Source organism: Cicer arietinum, chromosome 5 (genome assembly GCF_000331145.2).
Source record: "Cicer arietinum cultivar CDC Frontier isolate Library 1 chromosome 5, Cicar.CDCFrontier_v2.0, whole genome shotgun sequence".
Classification (NCBI taxonomy): Eukaryota; Viridiplantae; Streptophyta; class Magnoliopsida; order Fabales; family Fabaceae; genus Cicer; species Cicer arietinum.
In genome coordinates this window covers 68,162,253-68,186,942 of record NC_021164.2, presented here as the reverse complement: position 1 = coordinate 68,186,942, position 24,690 = coordinate 68,162,253, and the positions used below count along the sequence as shown (strand labels likewise).

General features: G+C 32.2%; 5 protein-coding genes across 10 annotated transcripts in view; 1 reads left to right on the top strand and 4 right to left on the bottom strand.

The window, feature by feature from the left end:
• Positions 1 to 3,142: 3,142 nt before the first annotated feature.
• LOC101513612 (RING-H2 finger protein ATL65) lies at positions 3,143 to 5,702 on the top strand. The gene has a single exon (XM_004502604.4). The coding sequence runs from the start codon at positions 3,349 to 3,351 to the stop codon at positions 4,453 to 4,455; it is 1,107 nt and encodes a 368-aa protein (XP_004502661.1). The 5' UTR covers positions 3,143 to 3,348; the 3' UTR covers positions 4,456 to 5,702.
• Positions 5,703 to 8,304: 2,602 nt separating this feature from the next.
• LOC101512957 (phytolongin Phyl2.2-like) lies at positions 8,305 to 9,168 on the bottom strand. Its single transcript, XM_004502602.4, has one exon. It carries the CDS (start codon positions 9,166 to 9,168, stop codon positions 8,698 to 8,700), a length of 471 nt encoding a protein of 156 aa, XP_004502659.1. The 3' UTR covers positions 8,305 to 8,697.
• Positions 9,169 to 9,588: 420 nt separating this feature from the next.
• Positions 9,589 to 11,202, bottom strand: LOC101513283 (phytolongin Phyl2.2-like). The gene has a single exon (XM_004502603.4). It carries the CDS (start codon positions 10,666 to 10,668, stop codon positions 9,982 to 9,984), a length of 687 nt encoding a protein of 228 aa, XP_004502660.1. The 5' UTR covers positions 10,669 to 11,202; the 3' UTR covers positions 9,589 to 9,981.
• A 2,573-nt stretch (positions 11,203 to 13,775) lies between these two features.
• On the bottom strand, positions 13,776 to 21,345 carry LOC101512422 (soluble starch synthase 1, chloroplastic/amyloplastic). Its single transcript, XM_004502600.4, has 15 exons — positions 20,919 to 21,345; positions 19,798 to 20,156; positions 19,581 to 19,658; positions 19,358 to 19,482; positions 18,943 to 19,024; positions 18,097 to 18,270; positions 17,739 to 17,820; positions 16,367 to 16,458; positions 16,225 to 16,287; positions 16,063 to 16,152; positions 15,370 to 15,494; positions 15,144 to 15,252; positions 14,991 to 15,061; positions 14,461 to 14,500; positions 13,776 to 14,233 (listed from the first exon to the last, which is right to left on the bottom strand). Exons 1-15 carry the CDS (start codon positions 21,199 to 21,201, stop codon positions 14,078 to 14,080), a joined length of 1,929 nt encoding a protein of 642 aa, XP_004502657.1. The 5' UTR covers positions 21,202 to 21,345; the 3' UTR covers positions 13,776 to 14,077.
• Positions 21,346 to 21,808: 463 nt separating this feature from the next.
• LOC101511681 (protein IQ-DOMAIN 21) overlaps positions 21,809 to 24,690 on the bottom strand; it is a 5,092-nt gene continuing 2,210 nt past the window's right edge. For 3 of the 6 annotated variants that reach the window (XM_073368362.1, XM_073368363.1, XM_073368364.1), the window contains 3 exons: positions 24,212 to 24,457; positions 23,229 to 23,555; positions 21,809 to 22,646 (listed from right to left, as the gene is read on the bottom strand). In XM_073368362.1, coding sequence (XP_073224463.1) covers positions 22,005 to 22,646; positions 23,229 to 23,555; positions 24,212 to 24,457 — 1,215 coding nt within the window. In that variant the 3' untranslated portion in view covers positions 21,809 to 22,004. Of the gene's footprint in view, positions 22,647 to 23,228; positions 23,556 to 24,211; positions 24,461 to 24,690 lie in introns of all 6 variants that reach the window. The other 3 variants (XM_012716437.3, XM_004502597.4, XM_004502598.4) reach the window with 1 other exon arrangement.

Here is a 24,690-nt window from a genome sequence, read left to right as displayed (position 1 = left end):
AATTTTGATAATTTTAATGACAAAAATAAGTTTCATTTATTCAAATATCATTTTTATAATTAATTGAGAAGTTTGATAAGTTGAGATATAATAAATAAGAGTGTATTTGAGAAAAAAATAAGTAATGTTGTATTACTATAGTAAAATAACAAATAATTTGAGAAAACAATTGACATGTAAGACAATTATTTTGAGACAAATTGAGTAAAAATAATTTAAAAAAGTATTTCCTCTTTACACTATTACAAGCATAAAAGAGTCTTTTAATATCGATTACTATTATAAGCAAAAATAAATACTTTTGAATCAATTAATGTTATTATTCTCAATACATCATTCATTTGATTCAAAATATTTAATGTTAATAGTTGAGTATTTGACATTAAAAATTATCAATTTAGTAAATTTAAGGCTAAATTACTCTTTTAGTTATTTAACTTATTTTATAGTTTCACTTTAGTCTTTATCTTTCTTTCTATTTTGATCTATTAGCTATAATTTCATTAGCTAAATTGGTTATTTCCTTTAATTTATGTCAAAAACACGCTAAGTTTCATACAAGTGTTATCGATTTCATCTCATAAATCTATAAATTTATGATATATTTAAATCTAAAAACTCTTAAAATTAATTTGTGACCTTCAAATCCATAACATGTAAATTTAAATCCATAACATGTAAATTCAAATCCAACCTTTGAAATTCATAAAAATGATGAATGAAAAATGTCTAAACATAATTTTCCTCCATAACCTTCATCTCATTCATCTTTTTAATCTCTTTGATTTTCTCCATTTCATTCATCTTCTACATATCTGAACAATATATTGAGTAAAGTTCTAACTCATAACACAAAAAAAATGTTAAAATTAAAGAACAAAATAAATACCACATGATTTAATCATTTAATAAAAAAAACTCAATTTCAAACCCATAAATCTTATAACCTTCACAGTCAAATCCAATTAAAACTTAGATATGCCACAATTCCACACATCTCTCATATCCCTCATATACTCATATTTCACAACTTCGCGATTCACAATTTTTTTTATAGTTTCTATTCAAATTTGGTCACACTAGCTACCCAAATCAAATTCATTTGTTCCATTTATAACATATTTTTGTTTTCATTTCTTTCATTTTTTTCCATTGACAATGGTGAAATGGTGAAAGTGTTGAGGCAAAATTCCTAACTAGTATTTTGAAGATAATCAAATGGTCAATTAAATAACTGATTATGATTATGATCATATTATCATTTAACTTGTGCTTTCGAATGATTTATTAAAAGATATAAAATCAAGTATAAACATACATATTCATGCAAAAATCATGTGACTATCTTTAAAAGCAATCAAGAATGTTCTTGTCATTACTTGTGGACTCGTGCCCCCCGTCAAAAAAAAAATATACTTTATAAAGTCCAAGAGTTTTAGAAGAATCTTTAAAGTAAATGACAAAATAATTGGAGAATGATAAGAAGAACATTCTTGTTGTCCCCTGTCACAAAGTCAAAGACAAATTGTTCTTGGTAGTCCAAACTACATGTTAAAAATGTCAATACCGTTGAGATAAATGACCGTTGGGCATTGTGTCTAATAGTTATATTCAACTTTATTTGAATTTTTAATCATCTCTTCATTTATAAAAATAAGATCAATCAAAAAACAATGACAAGAGTTTCAAGCAATCAATCTACACTTTATCATTTAAGTTCATATAGTAGTTATTCTCTAAAGCAAAACTTCAGTTCTCCCACTATATTCACGAATCATCTTACTGAGTTCTCGTTGTTAGTCATTCTCAAACAAAAGTTTATAAGTTTTTAGACGCCAAATACTTTTATCATACACAACAACTCGTATTTCAAGTCTATCTCTTAAGTTAGACTGAGTGTGTTGTAAAAATCCTTTTATAGACTTAAATTGACTATAAAAAATTATTTCAAGGTTGAAAGATGAATGTTGTAATTGATCAAATTGTGATAAAAAAAAGTGCAAGGCATAATGTTCTGGTGTTGAACAAATCAGTGAAAAATCATATAGATTGTGAGGACTTAACGTAACTCATTTTAAGTGAACTAGAATATATTGTTGTGTGATCTTCTTAACTCTTCTTATTTGTATCTATCTTGCACTCACTAATCACATTTAACTTGTTTATAAACTGAACTGTGTTATTTAAACTAACACATCCAGAACGTTATGGATATTAACTTATTTCAACAAAGATTATTCTCGAATTAATTAAATTAAAGTTCGTGAGTTAAATTTAAAAAATGAATCACAATTCAAATCTCTATTTATTGTAATTAATATTGTTACTTCATAAAGAACAAATATGAACAACAAGAAGATTGAGTTTAAGATTTTTTTTTTCATGTTTATTTGAGTTTGAAATGTTATGAATTTGAATTTGTGAGTTGTGAATTTTTTCTGAATTTTTAGATTAAAAAAAATCATAAATTTATGCGTTTGAAGATAAGTCAGATGAAATATATGTTTCACAGTTAACATTTTTTTGATAGAAATTAACCAAAATGACTAACAAAAGTATAATAAGAGACCAAAACATTTTAGAAAATAATCAAGAACTAAAGTGAAACTATAAAATAAGTTAAAACAAATAATAATTTAACTTTTATTTTATATGAAATCTATAGAAAATTAATTACACTTAATTATATTTTTAAATATTTGTGATATATATATATATATATATATATATATATTGTATATAGTAGGAGACCAAAACATTTTAGAAAATAATCAAGAACTAAAGTGAAACTATAAAATAAGTTAAAACAAATAATAATTTAACTTTTATTTTATATGAAATCTATAGAAAATTAATTACACTTAATTATATTTTTAAATATTTGTGATATATATATATATATATATATATATATATATTGTATATAGTAGTGATTAAAGAAAATAATAATGTAATCATACCATTTAATAATTTTATCCGCTAGAAGTAATTTTTATTAATTTATGTGTGTGCACATATATTTATTTATAAATTAATGAATACCATAAATATTAAGAATTATACAATAATAATTATATGTTAAATGAAATACACAATTTTTTTAATAAAAAAATATATGTTTGGTACACTAACAATTGCGTTCCTGGGTACATGGTAACATTTATTTGTCTTGAGATGGGCATTGCATTTATAAAATTAAAGGCAATATAATATGCCGAATTCCCCAGCAGAGTAGTTTCCATTTGTGAGAGCTAGTCTCTCTGAATAACACATAATTGGATGCCTATTATTTCACTCCCCTCTTAGTCTCTTACCATTCTCATCATCAATAAACCAAATCAATCAAACATGATAGCTCCAGCTCAGCCACCCATGCATAACCAACAACCCCCAATTTCTCCAAACTCCCCTGCAGTTGACTTCACTCCACCCTTAATAGCAATGGTCGTCGTTGTCGCCGCCGCCTTCCTCTTCGTAACCTATTCCCGCCTCATCAGTCGCCATCTAACACCTCCCATCCACCGTTTAATCCATCACTTCCAACGCCGCAGATTCCTCCCTCCCTCCTCCGCCACCTCATTAGTTGACGTCGAATCTCTTCAATACGATTCAACAACATTTGACGCCCCACACACTTACGGTTTAGACGAGTCCGTTATCAAAACCATTCCCTTCTTCATTTACACCACCAAATACGAACAAGAATCACGCCGTGACTGCGCCGTTTGTTTACTCGAATTTGAAGATCACGATTACGTTCGTACCCTCCCTCTTTGTTATCACACTTTTCATCTCGATTGTATTGACGCTTGGCTTCGTTCGCACGCTAACTGTCCTCTCTGTCGCGCCGGTCTTCTCTGTTCTGAATCTGAATCTCCTTTCAGACCTCTTATGGCCGCTAGAATTCGTCCTTCTTTTCACGATCAAACTATTAATCTTCACCTTGAAACGCCTTTTCATAATTCTCACTCTGTTTTGCCGGCGCCTGATATTACTCCTCAATCTCCCGTTGCGAATAATGTTGACGAGAATCGTTTTCAATTAAGGGAGGATTTTCTGTTGAAACGCTCTTATTCATTTGGTTTCGAGCGGAGTTTGCCGTCGGAGAGGATGGTAATCGACCCTGCCACGACTTCTCCGTGGCGGTATCGAAGGGGGAACACCGGTTTCTGGAGCAAAAGACCATCTCCGTTTGGTTCGTTAGGGAAATCAAGAGTGTTTTCGTTCAGGTATTATAGAGGGATGAAATCTCCATTTTTCCGGCGAAGAGGATTCTTTCCGTTGTCGGAATCGAGTGTTAGGTACGGCGAGGGAGGGAGCTGGTCGAGAAGGAGCAAATCAATTGCGAGTCCGATGTTTTCGAGGTCGTCTGCGGCGGTATTTTCGTCGAGCCGGCTGAGATGCGGTGATCCAGAGGCGTTACTGTCGCCGGAGAGGTTTAACAGACGGCGATGAGGTGAAGTGGAATTGAATAAAAGAATGAGAAGAGGAGGGACACGTGGCAGTGGGTGAATGGTTAGGGTGATGGATGAAGTCAATGAAAGAAAAGGGGGGAATTAAATGGAGGTGGTCGCGTGTTGTGTTGGTCTGCCAATTTGTGGAGACGGGACGAGAGTCATTAAATGGATGGTAGGAAGAGCATTTAATTAAATTAATTGCATTGCACAAAGCAGAGAGAGAGAGAGAGCTGTGCATGTGCCTATAAATAAATGCTCACACTGACTGCACTGTGGTAGCTCATAAATGCTGGTTTTAAATGTGCATTTGACAAATGTGATGTGTTTCCACATGCTATTGCAATTAAGGACTATTGAAATGAGATGAGATGAGAGGAGGAGGCCGTAGTGGCGGGAGTTTGAGAGATACTAAAGGACGGATAAGGGCCGGCCCATTAATAATAATAGGCCCAACAAAACTAGTAGTACTAATCAATTTTCAGTGCAAGTACTGCTAAGTTCGCATTAACTACTGTCTCAGCAAAGACCGATCTGCAAAATTTCCAAATCCGTCGTTTTCACTATTATCATTTGTTTCATCTCTCTCAATTACTTATTGCATCGGAGAGACATTTAGTAAACTCGGAGGTGCCAATAAGACAAACTAACTAACTGGATGTTTGTATCCACAGCTACTTTCACTACAGTGTTTTTTTAAGCTCGAAAGTGCTTTTTGTTGTTGTTGTAAATTCTTAGTTTGATTTCACAGTCAGTAGCAAAATTACACGCTTTTATAAAATCACAAAGATTCCATCTAATTTTGTCAGTAAAAACAAAGAGGAGCTAAAAATCTAAGAAAGAAAGGTTCTTGTAGCTTTGAAAAGAAACAACTGTGCGATTGCTGTCTCCACTGATCCCCGGCTGCAGCTGCATGATCCGCCTGCTGTTACTAGGTCTTAACCGGTGCGTTTATTTTGTATAAATTAAATTACGTATATTATTACTATTACCATAAAGTACTAGTAACATTGCTTGCTCTCTTGTTGCTCTATGGCAGTGATTTTTCTATACTGTTTCTTTTTTGTTGTTGTTACGTTTCTATATTGTTCTGGATTTGACATAAGTGTTGAATGTATTTGTTAGTTTAATTGTTTATAGATTTGTTTCAATAACTTCTGCTTCAAAATAATAGAGATGAAACAATCAGAGAAAATCATGTACTGTGAAATCATTACCAATAGAAAATCTATTATGCACTCTTTGCTATGATGCGTTGGTTATTCCCCTAAATGTTGTTTATAAGGTATACTTCTACTCATTGCTATTTCTTTCTAGAAGTTAGGTTCTAAGTCGCTCTTTGACGATGTAAGTTTTTTTGAATAAGACTATAGATTCAGCCAACCAAACAAGCCACTCCACCCATATTTATAATTGATGTTATTTTTTTTAATAACTAATATTATATTGAAAATATATAACAATACTTATTTTAGAATATTTTTATTTTGCTTATGTGACGTACAATGGGGCATAAGAAGTTCTAATTGTAGGGTTGTCAGATAAGTTAAGATAAAAAAATTAAAGATATTGAAAGAAAAACAATATTTTTTGGTTTATTTTTATTTTTATTAGGGATGCTATCATTAAATTCAGTATCTTCTTAATTTTATATATATTTGTCATGGTTTAATTAAACAATCACCAATAAATATTTTTTTTCGAAGATGAATTTCATTAAAGAATACAAGTTTTGCATTGCTTATTATTATTGATCATATATAAAAGAAATTAGTTTGGTTGTTTGAACTAAGATTTTGGTTTGATTTTCGTTCATTGGCTTTTTGAAATTTTTATGTGTATTATTGACGTATTTTTTTGCTATTTTTAATTGGTTTTGATAACAAAATATGAATGAAAATGTTTTGACTTGTGATGAAGTTGTTTCTACTATTCTTATTTATATGTGAATATAACTTATTTATCCGTCAAAAAATATAAATAGTGATTCACGATTTTAGTTTCTTATTTTGAATCCGAAAATATAACCTCAATTTTATAAATTTAGAAAATTTCTCTATATCATTTAATTTGGAACTTATTTAGTAATAAAGTAAATTGAGTAATGTATTTGCAAGTCATAAGGTGATGTGGCAATGCATAAATTGAATTATATTATTTTATTTTCTACGCCATCAAAACGTTATTTGTATTTAAATGAAGAAAATATAAAACCTTAAAAAATCGATTTCCTAAAAAATTATACATTTTACAGCACCTTCAAACTTGTTGATTTATTGTTCAACTTGACACAAAAGAAAAAATAAATTCCAAATTAAAGGAGAAATTTTTAGAAATTTAAAAATATAGAATTACATTCTTAAATTTAAAAAATAAGATGACTACAATCGTAAATCAATAAAAATAAGAGGGCTAAAGTGCATTTTTGAAAGATAACATATTAAATTTAATATGAGATAAAAGAGTATTATTTAATTCTTAAATCTTAGCTCAATTGACTTATGTCAATATTATTATGTTGAATATTTTGTCCCAAATTCAAATATATAATTTTATAATTGTGTGTAAATTTATAATTATATTTATTATATCTTCTACACACAAAAATACTATTTAAATATCTAGATAACTTTTCTTCAAATTACCATATGCTAATGGGTGTTTGGTTGGAGAAGACACTAGATATTATTTTAAATTTTAGATATTTGATTCATTTGTTTTGAGGGATGAGAAAGGATGACAATAAAATCTCTCGTAAGTCAATTTTAGCTCTCCTCCAAAAATGAAGAGGAGAAAACATCAATTTCATTACAACTGTTAGACTTATATACCTTTTAAAGAAATAAAAAATATTAAGTTCATTCCTACATATCAATATTATTACGTTTACCAATTGAACTATCGTTATGAGGTCTAATGTGATTTTAATTATTATAAGAATAATGTAATTTTATGCTTCCACTTCATTGCCACATTTTCCCTTTTCGCCCATTGCCTAACTAATCACCAAAATGACAATATTCTTCCTCTTCTTTTCATTCATTAAAATCTCTCATATTTCCAGCACCTTCTCTCCCCTCTCCTATATAGAACCAAAGAGACCTTAAAAGATGATAAAAGGGAAAAATGTTTATTCATGTCAAATTTTACACAAGTATGCATACAATGAAGTTATGATATTTTGAAGATAGTAGTTAAAAGTTTAAACACTAGTTCTTATTCAATACGAAAGGATCCAAAGCCGACTAGTCATAACGATTGGTATTTGTTTTATCTAAAATTTAAAGTTAGACGCATCTCATCTTATCTACGTGTTCGGTGTGCATGTGCTGGATCCTACTTCCTTGAAACTGAACTTCTTTGTCCACCACCAAGGACCAACCTTTTATACAACCACGGCACACAAAGGATACTTCATAGTTGGCCACATCATCATGCCACCACATTCCTTTTGGGTTGGTTTTTTGGAGGAATAGAATTTCAAGTTTTCTACAAAAATATCTTTATTTTGTGTCGTCTAGAAAAGTATTTAGGATCAAAATTGATTAGACATCGTTATTATACCAAATTATATATAGCCAAAGGAGAAAAAAAGCCTCAACCCTTCAACTGATGAACTTTTCAGAACTAACTATGTTATGTTAGGATTGGTGGCCATATTGTTCAAATATAAAGCTTATCATTACATCAAGCAACCTCATCTAACCTATTCAAATGACCATTCACATAAGGACATAACAAATACCTAAGCTAAACTCAACTACTAATCAAAGACAAATCCATGAAACTGTGAAATTCAAATAATAAAAGACTACAACATCATAAAAATTAAAGCATAAGGAAAAGTAAGTAACAATCAATAATGCTCAGTAGTCAGTATATAGAACAGATATTAAACACCTGAAATGAGGAAACTGTAACTTTGCACAATTGAGCAAATACAAATTCTCAAACAATTGTATGAGACAAAACACGATCAGACCAGGATTGTCCGGAAAATAACAAGATCTTCGGATGCAATTTCCATCAAGAAAAAAGGAACAAAAAAAAAAAACTGATGAAAAAGCAACCGAAACCCCAATTACATGGAAATACCGATTTTCCTCCAAATCTATATTCTGCACTTCCATTAAACGAGAAACTAAGAATCCCCTCATAGAAGGGACAAAAAAAACCGTAACAGAAAAAAAAAAAAAAAAGTGGCCATTTTTTCTTCTTGAAGAAAAATTTGGGATTTGAAAATTCAATAAGCCATGCATTTGAAACCGCTGCAAACCCATAACCAAATAACAAACAAAACCGCACAAACAAACAAATCAAGCAACAACACAACCCAAACGTGCTTTTTCCATACATGCTTCGCTTTCTGACGATCATTCACCTTTGCAAACGGCAACGAAACGGCGTCGTCTGATAAATCAACCAACGCAGCGTCTTTTCCATCGTCAATAAGTCTCTTCTTTTTCTTCAAGCCTTCACCAGGTTTCCCAATTAGAGGAAGCGTGGTCAACGGCGAACTCTTCTCGTTACCGGAAGGAGATAAATCATAGAAATTTAGGGTTTCGTTGAAAACTGAATCGAATTGTGTCTGAAGGGAGAAAGGGACAAAGTTGTCATTTTGATTTAGGGTTTCGATGAGGGAGGATCTGACACGGTTAAGGAAAGCGAGTGCATGAGATTTGAGAAGGTGGTGATCGAAGATAGCGAAGATCATCATCATGCCACCACATTCCTTTTGGGTTGGTTTTTTGGAGGAATAGAATTTCAAGTTTTCTACAAAAATATCTTTATTTTGTGTCGTCTAGAAAAGTATTTAGGATCAAAATTGATTAGACATCGTTATTATACCAAATTATATATAGCCAAAGGAGAAAAAAAGCCTCAACCCTTCAACTGATGAACTTTTCAGAACTAACTATGTTATGTTAGGATTGGTGGCCATATTGTTCAAATATAAAGCTTATCATTACATCAAGCAACCTCATCTAACCTATTCAAATGACCATTCACATAAGGACATAACAAATACCTAAGCTAAACTCAACTACTAATCAAAGACAAATCCATGAAACTGTGAAATTCAAATAATAAAAGACTACAACATCATAAAAATTAAAGCATAAGGAAAAGTAAGTAACAATCAATAATGCTCAGTAGTCAGTATATAGAACAGATATTAAACACCTGAAATGAGGAAACTGTAACTTTGCACAATTGAGCAAATACAAATTCTCAAACAATTGTATGAGACAAAACACGATCAGACCAGGATTGTCCGGAAAATAACAAGATCTTCGGATGCAATTTCCATCAAGAAAAAAGGAACAAAAAAAAAAAACTGATGAAAAAGCAACCGAAACCCCAATTACATGGAAATACCGATTTTCCTCCAAATCTATATTCTGCACTTCCATTAAACGAGAAACTAAGAATCCCCTCATAGAAGGGACAAAAAAAACCGTAACAGAAAAAAAAAAAAAAAAGTGGCCATTTTTTCTTCTTGAAGAAAAATTTGGGATTTGAAAATTCAATAAGCCATGCATTTGAAACCGCTGCAAACCCATAACCAAATAACAAACAAAACCGCACAAACAAACAAATCAAGCAACAACACAACCCAAACGTGCTTTTTCCATACATGCTTCGCTTTCTGACGATCATTCACCTTTGCAAACGGCAACGAAACGGCGTCGTCTGATAAATCAACCAACGCAGCGTCTTTTCCATCGTCAATAAGTCTCTTCTTTTTCTTCAAGCCTTCACCAGGTTTCCCAATTAGAGGAAGCGTGGTCAACGGCGAACTCTTCTCGTTACCGGAAGGAGATAAATCATAGAAATTTAGGGTTTCGTTGAAAACTGAATCGAATTGTGTCTGAAGGGAGAAAGGGACAAAGTTGTCATTTTGATTTAGGGTTTCGATGAGGGAGGATCTGACACGGTTAAGGAAAGCGAGTGCATGAGATTTGAGAAGGTGGTGATCGAAGATAGCGAAGATAACGAAGGTAGGGTCGATGAGGAATGTGTAGGTGAGATTATTAACGGTGTGAGAGAAGAATGAGTGATTTGGAGGGGTTTTTGTTAAGCATTCAGAGGCCAATGATTCAAAGTTTGAATCTTTGGTGTTTTTAATGTGATGTGCGAGGATTGTTGTCGATTTTGCAATGCATAGATAATGGATTAGGTCTGGGTTCCAAATCATTGAAGCTGCACCCATTTATTAATCTATGGATGATAATGGTAATGAATGAATGAAAAAAGGTTGAATCAATCGAGAAAGGGGTTTCAATTTATAATTTTGGTGTGTGGAGTTTTAGGGTTTTGGTATGGTCATTGTGGAATTTGAATTGGGATTGGGATTAGGGTTTTGGTTTCAATTTAGGGATGGAGTAGGATCTCATTTGGGATGGGAATGAAGAAAGAGAAGAAGGAGAATGAATGAATATGTAAAGAAGAAGATGAAAGAAAAGAGAGAAGGAGGGGGGTGAGAATAGAAAATGGGATGGGTGGGAGATGCAATTAGATTGGATGCTCTCCCAACCACAGCTCACTATCGCTGTCTCGATTTTCGTTAAATTACTAAATTCTCCTAACGTAACTTCTCAACTATGCTTTCTCATCTTCTCCTTTTGTTTGTGTTTAATCAAGCAAAATATCATATAGGGATTTGAGGAGTGGGGAAGTGGAGGTTGAGTTTTTCTCTCTCTCATATTTCATTATTGTAGATCATTTTATTGGGTGGGTGATTACATATAGTTCATACCTCAACTTCACTATCCATTTTTAGGAGCTAATGTCTACTTTACTTCTTCTTGTCACAATTTTGTTTTTAATAAGATACCACCCTAAATTGAAAAATGCGAATGTTTATAAATTATATTTAATTTCAGTTTCTGATCAAAATAGTAGTTTCTCAATCAGAGGTGAAATGATATATCAACTTTCATGCTCTTTTTGAGTCTTAGGTAACATGTAGTAGCAACTTATTTAAGTGTTGAAATAAGATACTTTATTTATCTATGATATTGTTACCATCGAAAAAATGACTCATCCCAATAATAATTATTGTTGCTGGAAATAGTAATACTTTTTTATAATAGCATAATTTGTTAATGGTAACTATACAATTTTTTTTACATATCTTTAAGAATAATACAATGTTTTAGTAACAACGTAATTTATATTATGAATAATATAATTTTTTTTGTCAATAAATAATTTTTCATTAAAAATAATGTAATCTTTGACAACATAATTTTTTGTTGGTAATAATACAATATTTTGACGGTAAAATAAAATACAGCGGAAATAATTCAACTTTTTGCGACAACATTATTAAATTGCTACCATAAATTTATACTAACACATAATTTATCGTTGAAAAATTTAACAAATTAATATTTTTTATTTTGTATAAATTAAATATTATATCTAATAAATATTTAATTTAATTTATATTTAAAAAAGATTTAATATTAATATGGTTTTCTTGTAAAAAAAAGTATTATTATGTTTTTTTTATAGAAAAACAATTCAATTTAATAATATTAGAATAATATTAATATAGTGATAATATATATGACAACACTTTTTCTTTGCGGGACTTCTTAATTAGTATCCTAAACAATCTCAATTAATTATCTATGTTTAAATTGGGAAAGCGTTTCCAAAGTGGAATAGTTAATTGGGAAAATGGTCATGTTTCTTTATTAAACTTAGGAAGTAAAAAAGAAAAATCACGGCATTTCTTAATTAGTGCTCTAAAAATCATGAAAAAAATCGATGAGCATTTTTCCAATTAATTATCTCACTATGCTTTCAAAAGAAAATTAACTAACCTCCTATGTTATTTTTTTAGCGAAGTCTGACACGTATAAAATTAAAAGTAAGCATCCCACTTAATTATGTATACAGTGTATTATGTTTGTGTTTGAATTATCATTTGCATGTACTAATTTTATTTTGAAAATTTACCTTTTCTTCAAAAAATTATTTTGTAAATATATTTTTACTTAAAAATGAGTTTTTTTATAATGTAATATATATTTAGATACTTTTTTTACAAACGTCGTTTTATAAAATAAAATTTGTTTAAATTATATAATTAATCAAATGTACTTTTAAATGTATATTTATTAAAAATGATATATATTTTTTAAAGTTGTATTTATAATTGTAACATATTATAGATGATATATTGAGAACAAATCATATAAACGAAAAATGAAAAAGCAAAAATATCATGATAATACTTTTGGCTAAACGTACACTTGAGGCAAAATTAAGTTTATCAAGTAATTCTAATGTTACCCAAACAAAAAGTCCAAACTTACTTGTAATTTGAAAATTACATTTTGGCAGGAAAATGAAAAACCAAACTATACTCTATGTGGTGGAAGTTTCTTTTTTGCAAATATATTAGATACTAAGAGTTATTTTTGAAGTTGCATCTTCTTAAAGATGAGTTCTTTTGTGCTAGGAGTTCAAAACAAGAAAACAACACTAAAACAAAAAGGTACATTTGAATCTACATCTTCTTAAAGGGTGTTTCTTAAATCTCCATTATTTTTTACTTTTTAAGTTTAAATTGAAGACTTTCTCTTTTTTCTATTGTATATAATTTAGGTGCTTCTTGTAAATATGCACTCTCAAATTTTCTATTTTGCATTGTATCATCCAGGTTCATATTCTTCCTCTAACTCCTATACTATTTTATGATTCTACAATTTGTAGTGATTGGATAACGAAGAAATTTCTATGAACCTACCTCCATATATTTTTGTTTTCTTTTTCAAAATATATATTTTTCCTGTAACACAAACAAACTTGCCTTTGATATATACATAAAAAGTTGATTGACTTAATTAACACAACCAACATTAGGTATAATTCATAACCAACATTAGGTATCATTCATTTCATAATATGTTTAGTTTATCTTCCTAGATCACCTTCCCTTTACCTTAAATTTTTTATAAACAAAATGTTTATCTAGTGCGTCTTTCAAACCATTTTTAGTGCCAAAACAGCAAATAACAACTATTAAATTCAACCATTATTTGATCTGATCTCTCATGATTTAAATCCCAAATAGAATATTAATTATGGAAGTGTTACATCAATTATTACTTTCTATGACATACCGAACTCACTTTCAAATAGTACAACTTTCTTGATTAAGCAGAGATTGATGCATCATGCAAATAGCAAATTGTTTCAGTCACTCCCAATAGTACAGCTTTCTTGATTTTTTTCAAGCTATTTACCGATTGTTATGGATCCACAAAATTTATCATCAATTGTTTTCGCCTCTGTACTGTAAACTTAGGAATAGCATTAAAATGCTTCATATATAGTGACAAAACAACGTGGAATTACAATCAGTATACAAAATCCCACGAGGACTACCTAGCTGATTTTATGCACCTATCATAGGATACAGCATCACAGCTCAATTAAGGGTAATATATAATATGTGCACCCCTCAACAAATGGTAGGAAAAAATTGTGTTTAATAGTAAAATAACAAAAAGCAGCTGGTCTCAAATCCTGATATCTAGCCTTCTGATATTGAAAGAAAATATTGTGTTGATCTTTGATGCTGTGTGCAAACTTCATTTCTGTTTTCAGCAATAGGGTGGATCCATGAATGCCCACTCAATGATTTGCTCATATTGAGTGGCGGCATTTACCCATGTGTAATCTCTCGTCATACCTCTTTTCATCAATCCCTCCCATGAAGGCTTGTGTTCATTAAATGTTTGAATCGCGTATCTTAGAGCCTGAAAAAATATAAAACTCAAAACCACGACTACGACAACCACAGCAAAAGATGCAATGAAAGATAACATGGCATATGTCGCAAAAGTTCACATCAATTTGCAAGAGAGAGAGAGAGAGAGACAATATAGAATATAATGAAATATAAAGGCACTACCAGAGCATGCTTATAAACAAATATAATGAATTTAAATGGACCACAAATGAGTTACACGTAGATCATGCTTACCACTAACATGCTTTCCTTAGTCAGTGGAGAAAACGTCCACCTGTTAATGAAATTTATAACAATGTCAAACAATCCAAAACGAACATATTCATTTGTATTATAAGTGAAAACCATGGGACATTGTAGCATTACCTCTAACAGTGCCACAGGAAACAAAAAGCATAGCAGGAATTCATAGATTTAGAACGACAGCCATAAAAACTTTAATTCATATTTGAAGCTATGATTTGTGTTCAGAAAACCAAGTCTGACATCTATTTTTCCTCCTTTTACTAGAATAAGACATGCTTTTAGCAAAAAAAAAAAAGAACTAAACTGCCAGTGACCACCTAATCCGTGGTTATGATGTATATTATTGATACTGGCTGTCATTTAATTCTCCAGGCTAATGGATACTAATGGGAGTTTAACTGACTGCAGTATTATACTCAGATAACTTCCAAAAGTTTAAATTCCTGCTAATCACAACTAAAAGCAACAATTAACTTGAAGGGAAAAGAAATTGAAGCTCACGAACAAGAACAACATACCCTGTGCCTTCAGCGTTGCTTCCTTCAGCATTGCTTCCTTCAGCATATGGATTAAAAGTTTGAACAGTGTCCTGTAAAACAACAAAATCAAAGGCTTTAAGGCAGATAAATAATATCGAACTAGTGAACTACTTCATATTTTCTTTGACTTACTCTTAGTCCCCCAGTTTCATGAACTACTGGTATAGTTCCATATCTCATTGCATACAGCTGGTTTAGTCCGCAGGGCTCGAATGTCGATGGCATTAACAGTATATCACAGCTGGTCATCAGAGGAATCAATAAACATGAATAGTTGATGCAGAAACATTAAAACAGCAAGAATGTTTTAAATGACCCTGCAATTCTTCTATAGAAGATACATAAACTATGGATTTACCCTGCAGTTATTCTATGAGATACTGGAACGTTGAACCCAACCCAACCCCGAAATTGATCTTTATAAGCTAACTCTGTCGCTCTCATCCAATCTTCATAAATAGGGTTTCCTGAACCAAGCATTACCTGAAAAAAGGATAAGAGGCTGTCTAATATAAATGAAGGCCACATACACAACATATATTCCTCAGAGTGTATACTTTTATCTATCAGTTATATGAGACCCAAATATACTCTTAAACGAAATTATTCATACCAGGAAAGAAGCTGGATTTGCAAAAATGATCAATTACCGGGACTTTTTCCAGGCAAATATCAAGATGTTTAAATATTTATTTAGCAGGTAGTTATATCGTTAAATATATTAATGGTCCTATAAAATTGGGAAAATGTTTATTTTAGTCTCTATAAACGTTTTACATTTTTAGTCCTTAAAACTTAAAAGATTAAAAATTATTTATATACTTTTAGCCCTGGGAAAAGCCTGACAAGGGACTCTTTTGTTAAGTTTAGGGAATAAAAAAAATATTAACAGAGACTAAAATAATATTTTACCAATTTTACAGCGACCAAAAACTATTAAACCCTATGTTGTATTATACCCTGGGTGAACAGGGGTTACAAATAGGTATCAAGGGCTTAGTTATTTTGCAACAGATATGTATTTATAAATCTAATTTACAAAATCACTTACAAACTGAACATCATCTTGCATAAGCTCTGGAATTGCCTGGCGAATCAGGTCAATGCCTTTCTGGTAGTCAAGTCTTCCGACGAATCCAATCTACAAGTTACAGCCACGATCAATACAAGATAGAGTGAGAATAATTTTACTAACCAGATAACATGAACCTACCAATGGACAATCAGGCCTCACTGGAAGACCCAATTCCTTCTGCAAAGCAATCTTACATTTCACCTGTCCATTGATAATTAGGGTAAGACAAGTTCATCTGAAGATACAAGGGACAGAGGATACAGCTAAAGACTAAAACAACCTTCCCAGAAAGGTCATCAGCAGAATAGTTGCAAGCAATATGTTCATCAGATAATGGGTCCCATTCAGTAACATCAATTCCATTTGTGATCCCTATTCAACAACAAAACCCAAGTTTGAACATCAAGGTACATCATTGAGTAAAGAATTAACAATACAGTTTACTGTTTTGCTTTCCCAATTCCAATATATTCGTAATGACTAGGAAAATAACAATTCCACAACTTCTGAATTTATTAAATCAGATTTAGTTGTTACTTGTTATTAAGAAAATAAACCATAGGAACTTCAAAAATTCTCTTTTGATAATATAAACCATTATAATTGCAACATATTATAGGACACAAGTTAATAGTACTGTACTAGCAAATAAATGAACAAATACACAGTTTTGGTGAATCCAGAGCAGCATTAGTATTTTTCACAACGCATTACGTAATGACTTGCAAAAGTTAACTGAACAAATACAGCTTGAAGGAAAAACAAAAGGGAAATGCACCGGATCCTTCTCAACTTTGAAAAACACCAGATTAGGCAATTTCATCTGTTTTTTTATTGTTCATTAATCACTCCAACTACACTTATGCTTGAATAGTCCCCAAACCAATCCATCCATTAAAGTTAACACAACATGCACGTCAACAATTAATCAAAGTTTCATGCACAATTAACAATTAATCAAAACATAGGTGCCATATTGCAGAAATTGTAAGTTGCAGCAAGATTATTTTTTCTTTTCTTCAAAGCAAATTGATATGAACTGAATTAGAAGGAATGGTTGAACTGAATTTTTAGCAATCCTAATTTCAAACTCAACCTACTATTATGGGTGAAAATGAAAGCCATGATATAGTCAGAGTTCAACATTTACCACAAACATACTCCCTCCGTCCTACAATAATTGTCACATTTACAAAAAGAATTGTCACAAATGGATTTCATTTTCAATTTTCAAAGTAAGACTAAATTACTTTGTTTCAATTGTACCCTATAATTAATACTATGTATATCACTCCCAAGACATTATATTCCACTTTGCATTTTATAATAATGGTGAACACCTCAATGCTTAATAAGGATAATTTAGTAAAATTACTATTCTCTTTCTTTCATTTATGGTTTTTTCTTAATATGTCAAATGAGCAAATGTGACAATTATTGTGGGACAAGGGAGTACCAAATATGATCTAAAACTTTATGGGAGATGTGCATTTTCACTGAAGGGAATTATTTCCCCCCAAATTTGGGTTTTATAGTTCCTTCAGGAGTAAAAACATATATCATCAATTTAAAAATACTCAAGCCTTAATAAATCTTTTATGGTATGTGCTTGATAAAGTAAGCAACAAGAAAAATAATGATAAAAAACATACCGCTGAGAATACTTCTTCTTTCGGTTAATATCTCATGTAGACCAAAACCACCTTCATTAGTAGTTATTTCCCAGGAATATCCCTGGAAAAGAGAGGCAGCCTTAAAGCATTCCATACAATAGCACATACCAATAGAAACTGGAAATTCTATTACAGAGAATGTTAAGATACTATAGCCTATAGGTATTGTAAGTTATCACAATGTGATGCAGGTTTCATCGTTTAATGGATGATTTTAAAATTTGTAAATTGAGCATCCACTATGAGGAATGGAAACATTTGGAGTAATTATCAAATACCCAATATTTAACTAGATCAAACAATAGGAAGCAAAATGAATGATATGAAGTGTAATCACCTTGCTCACTGTTACTATCCGATCGGCTGTAACAATGGCGCCTTTTAGAAAATTGACAGCTTCACCTGTGTCAAGAGCATGCGTCCTCGCCCAGGTAGGGAATACCCAGCCCAGGGCTCCATACCAATCTGGAGGCAGCCCCAAATTGCTATATGTAATTGCAGGTTCCACTCCCTAACATATAAACTTATCAACCTCTTTGCTGATATAACAAGACTAAACAACTTAAAGATGTCAGGTACCAAGGTATACCATCTAACAATTTATAATAACTAATTATCTAGGTTAATACTTTCGCTGTTACATCCTGAACCTGTCTCAAATTTCTTGTGTAGATATAAATTACATTCAACAAAACATTATTCACCCTATTTTTGGCATGACAGATCAAAGATAAAATCACTTGTCATACTGTTTACTAACACGTTCAAGCATCTTTGATATACATATGCATGCACAGCCCAGCTAATTGTGTTCAAAAATCCATTTCAATGTGAAAACAGAGCAACAAGATTATATTTTATATGTTTTTAAACTTCAAAATATATCCCACCTAACAGGATGGTCCTTGGTAATTTGATGTTGGTATAAAATTCAAAATGAAAGTAATATAGCGTGCAGTGATTAACAGAGTATTTAGTGCTATAACAGGTGGCTCAGGGCCTATGATCTTGATCTAGAGAATGTGGCTGAATAATTGTCAATGAGAGGCTGCTAAGCTGAAGGCATGTTAATGAAAAGCATAAAACTGATCTAATAGAGACTCTTGTTCTGTTGTTGAAGATCAAAAGCTCAGTTGAGAAAGAGTAGAGAATAGAGATAGCATATCATTATCGATGCTATTACCTGGTGTGCAATATTGTGAATCACTAATATACTACGTGCATCCTTATATACCCCATGTGGACGATACTTTGACGCCAAAAGCCTGCAATACAATATTAGTGCTCGTCCTCAGTAAGACGGTATCAACTCAGATAAATCCCAAGAAGCTTTAAATGAAACTTAAAATGTGAAAATCAACATGACATGAGGAAGACTAATAAAAAATAATATTTGAAAATACGGAAAAGTAAATTACCAAATTAATAGAAAATTGCAGGATCGCAGAGAGTCATTGGAAGAAATATAGTCTTTAAACAAATGTATTTACACCGACATTTTTAAGTAAAGAGAAACTTCGACAGATATAATGCTTGGGGAAAATTGTATCACTTAAATGGAAAAAGAAAAAAGATTAAAGGTAGGTCGGCATGCATACACTGGAACTAGGCTGGCATGCCAATCATTAACGAGGAATAGACATTTTTCTCCATAAGTGAACCCTCCCAATGGAAGCACTAATGGGGCTTCACATGCTGCATGGGAAAGTAAAGTGAACCGAAACTGTAAAACCAAATGAGAAAGAAATTTATTATTATTCATACAACAGGGATGGAAATTGAATGCTAATCTAGCATCAAAGCTGAGAAGTAAGATTATACCTGATTATCACCAAAAGTCCCAAACTTGTCTCCATAAGGATTCCCTGGTCTATGAAATGAAGGGTGATCTACAAATACCTAAAAACAGTGATGCAGTACAGAACTGTGTATCATCAACACAGACACAAAGTAGATGCTATAATGCAAGAAATCAAATTCAAAAGTAGAAAATGCCTAGAACAAAAAGAAAAGAGTACAAAGAAAAGGAGGTTCTTACCCAATCAACACCTTCCCTATACTCATGGAAAAAGCCAACTTCTTGAACACCTCCAAAGCAAAATACCTTGACACCGCTATCAAGATCAACTGCACCAGAATACTTACTATCTGCGGCAGTACCGTGTATGTATCTAGGAGAGATAACCATGACACGATGTCCACGAGCAGCCAGTGCTATTGGCAAAGAACCACATACATCTGCAAGGCCACCAGTCTTAGAATACGGTGCAGCTTCGGATGTAACAAAAACAATGTTATAGGACACTCTTGTCTTAGCCTTCTCTTCTCCTACATTCTCAACCTCCAATTTTTCGACTTCATCGCTCCTTAAATCCCCTTGAGTTTTGGTAGTTTTCCCTGCATGTAACACTCTCATAAAAAATCCATGACTAGTAAAAAATCATAACAATAGCATAATCTTTTTTCGTTTTAAAGCTGTAAGTATGTGTTTGGTTATTCTGTGACAAAAATCGATTTTGAATGAATTGATTATGTAAAATTGATTGTGGCTAAAAAAGTGAGTTGAAAAATAAATTTGAGGCTAAAAAACATTTTTTTCTAGAGGTAAAAGCTTCAAATTCTAACTTCAAGTTAGAATCACTTTTGGAGACAAAATCAATCCTAATATATGTTTGGATTGGAAGCTAGTTAGCCAAAATCAATGTGTAACTATGATTTAGGTTGAAGCTCCAAAGGGTAGCTTTTGCCAACATCTCTATTGTTCTTGGTGATTCTGCCAAACATGTCAAAATCAATTCTTCACTACTGTAATCATATTTTATCTCCTCCAAAAGTGAAACCAAGTGTTTTAAAAAAAAAGTAATTAGTTACTAGAAATATTGGTATTGATCCGAATTCACAATACATTATCTGAGAAACCCTATTTTCCCCCTTAAACCACCATATCACTCCTATAACAAACACTACCTGAAACTTGATGACGAATTGGGGGATGCAAGGTCATTATTTGACATTGTAAACATTAACAACATACTATTCATTTGAGTTAGAATGAAACAGAAATAGAATTAAGCTATGAAAATAATTTCAATAACACGGCCATGCATTTGAAGATAGTGAGAATTTAGAAAAGAGGAAATGAAAAAGAAAGACACGTACCAGAGTCAGGAATCAAGCGAAATCCAACGAGAGAGCCAAAATCGTCAATCTCTCTGGATAATAAGAGAGCACTGTCATCGTCAAAGGCAGATGGACCGTCTTTAGAAGCGTCGGAACCACCGCCGGAAATTGATCGCAAGGTGGCATATTTAGTAGCATTTTTGAGCTTAGAAGGGAAATTAGGCAATTGAGGTAAGAATCGGGAATTGTATTGAGGTCGAGTTAGAGGTGAAGATGAGCGGGGGTGATGGAGAAGGAGGCGAGGGAGTTCTAGAGAGTCCATGCGGGTTTGAAGGAAGTCCAATGTAGGAGGAAAAGGATCGGAAAGAGAAGAGAAGAGAGAGTGTGGTGTGTGTTGTGTGAACAAAAATAGTGATTGAAGAGAGAGTGCACGGTTCACATGACATGGATGACGTGTGATGGAAATATAGATACGGAAAGAGAAAAAAGGGTACCTGCGTCAGATTCAAATACCCAAAATAACTCTACATTTTACCTCTGTCGACGTGATATTATTATTTTTATATAATCAAAATATCATAGCCTCACCCTTCTACTTCTACCGCTTTATCCCAATCTCTTTTTTCAGTACTTTCTCGCTCCCGAACATGTGGGCCATATTTCTCAAAGGATTCAACCGTCAATAAAAGCAATTTCAATACAATTTAATATCATCTTGGACAACAAAACTAAAAATCTCTTAATTAGGACAATTTCTTTTGTTCCACAAAATTGAATAAAAAAATGTTTTTTAATATTTATGATCTACTTTATAGCAAAATAAATTAAATAGTCTCACTTTAAGTTTTATTGAAAATAATTGTTTAAAGAATCTTTAATTATTAAAGCATCATTAATGTTTTTACCATAAAAGAAATAGGGAAATAATATTCAAATAATTACAAAAGCCATTAATTTATTGGTTTGTTCGAGGTACCCCAAATTTCAGGACCGACCCTGGATCTTGTACATGACTTCAACATTACACTGTCCTTAAATAATAAAATACAAATGCGGTGTCCAAGGTTTTAGACCGCAAAATATGGCAGTATAAACTATCACGAGGTTTAGCAAAATAAAAACACGTCAATCAAATCTTGCCCAGCCATGAGCCCCAAGTGGGTTGGCCCAATCCTCAACACCAACGTTATCTGGACCAACACCCGAAATCCCTTTAGATTGAAGGCGAGTCCCATTCATTTTTGGGCTTGGGCTCTTCTGTAACATAGGAGCAGAAGTGGCTCCACCAGAGCCGGACGAGTCATAGCCCAGCCCATTGACAGGACTCCTTGCCGACGAGCTCCAGTAAGACCCAAACGAAGCCCGATGCTTTACTGGGCCTTGACTTCGAACCTTGGCCATTGCAGATTGGGTTGGGGCCATGTAGCTAGGTAGACCTGTGCTGTGCTGTCGTTGGTGATGTTTTGAGATTGGGCTTAAATCATGAAAGTGTTGATTCATTAGGCCCATGTTGGCACGGATTGAGTCTCGAGGTGCAACCATGTCCATTTCAACTGGCTTTTCATCATACATGTCCTTAGTGGGAGTATATGGTGGAGTCTCAATTGGGCCCAAACCCAAGGGTCTAACATTGTGTGACTGTGATAACATCCAACGTTCCAACCAGTTCCAATCCAACTGGGCTCTTTCACGCTCATTGCCACAGTTTTCAATATCATCAACACTTGGGTTTTCAATATTTGGGTCTATCTGCAAATATTGCTTTTGCTGCAAACAAAATTATGAACACCGAAAATTAAAATGATATATTTTATTGTGGTAATCATTCTTCAGATGGAATTGATTCATTGCAAGTGGTTTTCAAATTTAGATTGTATGCCGTCAACATTGCATTAAGTTAATACATTTTTTGTCGTTCAATTAAGAATTTAAAATAGGTTTTATTAAATTTAAAATCTGATCTTAATATTTGAACTATTCGATTCAAATCAAACGATCACAAATGTATCAAGTGCATAATTGCATATAGTTTTGACGACATACAATCCTGTACATTTTTATGTAATCATCATGCACCAATTAAAAATTTAAAAGACTAAAAACAAAGTACATCAAATATTGCATTAGACTCTTATAAATTGAGAAACTAATTTCATGTTATAAAATAAGTAATATAAATCATTATAATAAATAACTAATAGTTGAAATTTTGTGCATATAAATAACAAATCATAGATGCGGTGAAATATAAATACTTAGTGTTTCTCATTTTACTCCTATTAATTTTAATTAGATGAGCCAAATCATTTTGCATTTAACAAAACATAATTTACAAGAAAATACAATAACCTGGCAGTTGAAAGCATATGGAAGATCCCTCTCCTTCTTAATGGGAGTTCCATGTTTCCTCAATTGATTTTCCCTGATTTTGTGGCTACTTTGACGCCTAAAGTCCCAACCATTTGTGTCTAACTTTGTCATAGGATGATGTTGTTCCTCCACTGGTGTCCTCTCATGATGAGTCAATTGGAGCCTACGAGCTCTTACTCTAGCCTGTACCCGAACCAATGCTTGCATGCATCTCATTGTCATCTGTGCTTGCTTCCTCACATTATGTCCCCTCACAAGTGCTTGCAACCTCACTAATCCTTTCAAAGCACGCCGTGCACGTCGTGCCTACATACAAAATTCAACACCCAATATGCACGTGCACATATATCAGACACGACAAAAACACGCATCAATATACTATTATTGTTAATAATTGGAGGGAAAAGTGATTAAATATAACTATGTGTATCGGTGTTGATTATCAAACATGTTTTTAATCTAAAGTATTAGTCTTATGTAGTATATTTGAGTTATAATAACTTGGATATGAATAGACGAGTAAGCACAAACAGCCAAAATCAAAAGATAATGTTCATTAACTTAATTTGTTTTTGGTTCTTTGATCAAGTTATCAATTCTAAAGCAATTCATGAATACTGTACTTAAGGATAACGCCATTTATTATCCCAAACTATAAACAAAAAACTCTGTTCCGGTTAATTTTTAGCTAATCCGTACACTCGGAATACAAATATTTTTCATTTAAAGTTTATTTATTAATATGATATGATAAATCAATGTGAACTTTAATGTTGAAAACAGATTAAAGAAAAACGATGATATATTGCAAGTGTTTCATTCATATGTTATTAATACATGTAACTGAAAGTTTGGGAGTGGGTGGCATATATTTATGGACCATACTGAACCACTGAAACCGAATTATGATGTATTAAATAATGATCAACAACTTTACCAAAAACAGATAAAAGAACACTTACTAGGTAGCCTCTATAGTATGATTGAATGAGTATTGCTGCTCTTTCTTCTTTGGAGTTACGTCCAAAACCTGTCAATCTCACAACTCTAGCAGCTGCTTGAACTGCTGCTGCAAATGCAATTGCATGGTTTCTATCTGGTGATGATGTAGCACTTCCTTCATTTGTGATATCTGGTGAACTATATGCAGGAAAATGCTCCAAAGATACCTCCTCTGCTGTTTCATGCTGCCAATTCTCTTCCTTTTCCTTCTAAAAGTGAAAATAGTCACAAAATTGATTAAGGGTCTATTTGGATTCACTTATTTAAATTAATCTATTAACATAAATACTTGTAAAACTATTCAGTTATAGAAAAAACTTGTGATATCTGCATAAGTTTTCAAGTGGTTACAAACTCTAATTAAGGATGAATTATATAATTGAGCTCAAGTTTGAATATTAGCTGAAACAATTATTAATCAAATTTTACTTATCTTCCG

What these genes read in the sequence shown, in the direction of transcription:
- LOC101513612 (XM_004502604.4), top strand. Translation starts at nt 3,349, where the DNA reads ATGATAGCTCCAGCTCAGCCACCCATGCATAACCAACAACCCCCAATT.
- LOC101512957 (XM_004502602.4), bottom strand. Translation starts at nt 9,168, where the DNA reads ATGATCTTCGCTATCTTCGATCACCACCTTCTCAAATCTCATGCACTC.
- LOC101513283 (XM_004502603.4), bottom strand. Translation starts at nt 10,668, where the DNA reads ATGGGTGCAGCTTCAATGATTTGGAACCCAGACCTAATCCATTATCTA.
- LOC101512422 (XM_004502600.4), bottom strand. Translation starts at nt 21,201, where the DNA reads ATGGACTCTCTAGAACTCCCTCGCCTCCTTCTCCATCACCCCCGCTCA. An exon ending in ATAGGGAAGGTGTTGATTGG is followed by an intron (nt 19,659 to 19,797) that starts GTAAGAACCTCC and finishes CACTGTTTTTAG; the next exon opens with GTATTTGTAGATCACCCTTC. An exon ending in CATGCCAGCCTAGTTCCAGT is followed by an intron (nt 19,025 to 19,357) that starts GTATGCATGCCG and finishes ATTGTATTGCAG; the next exon opens with GCTTTTGGCGTCAAAGTATC.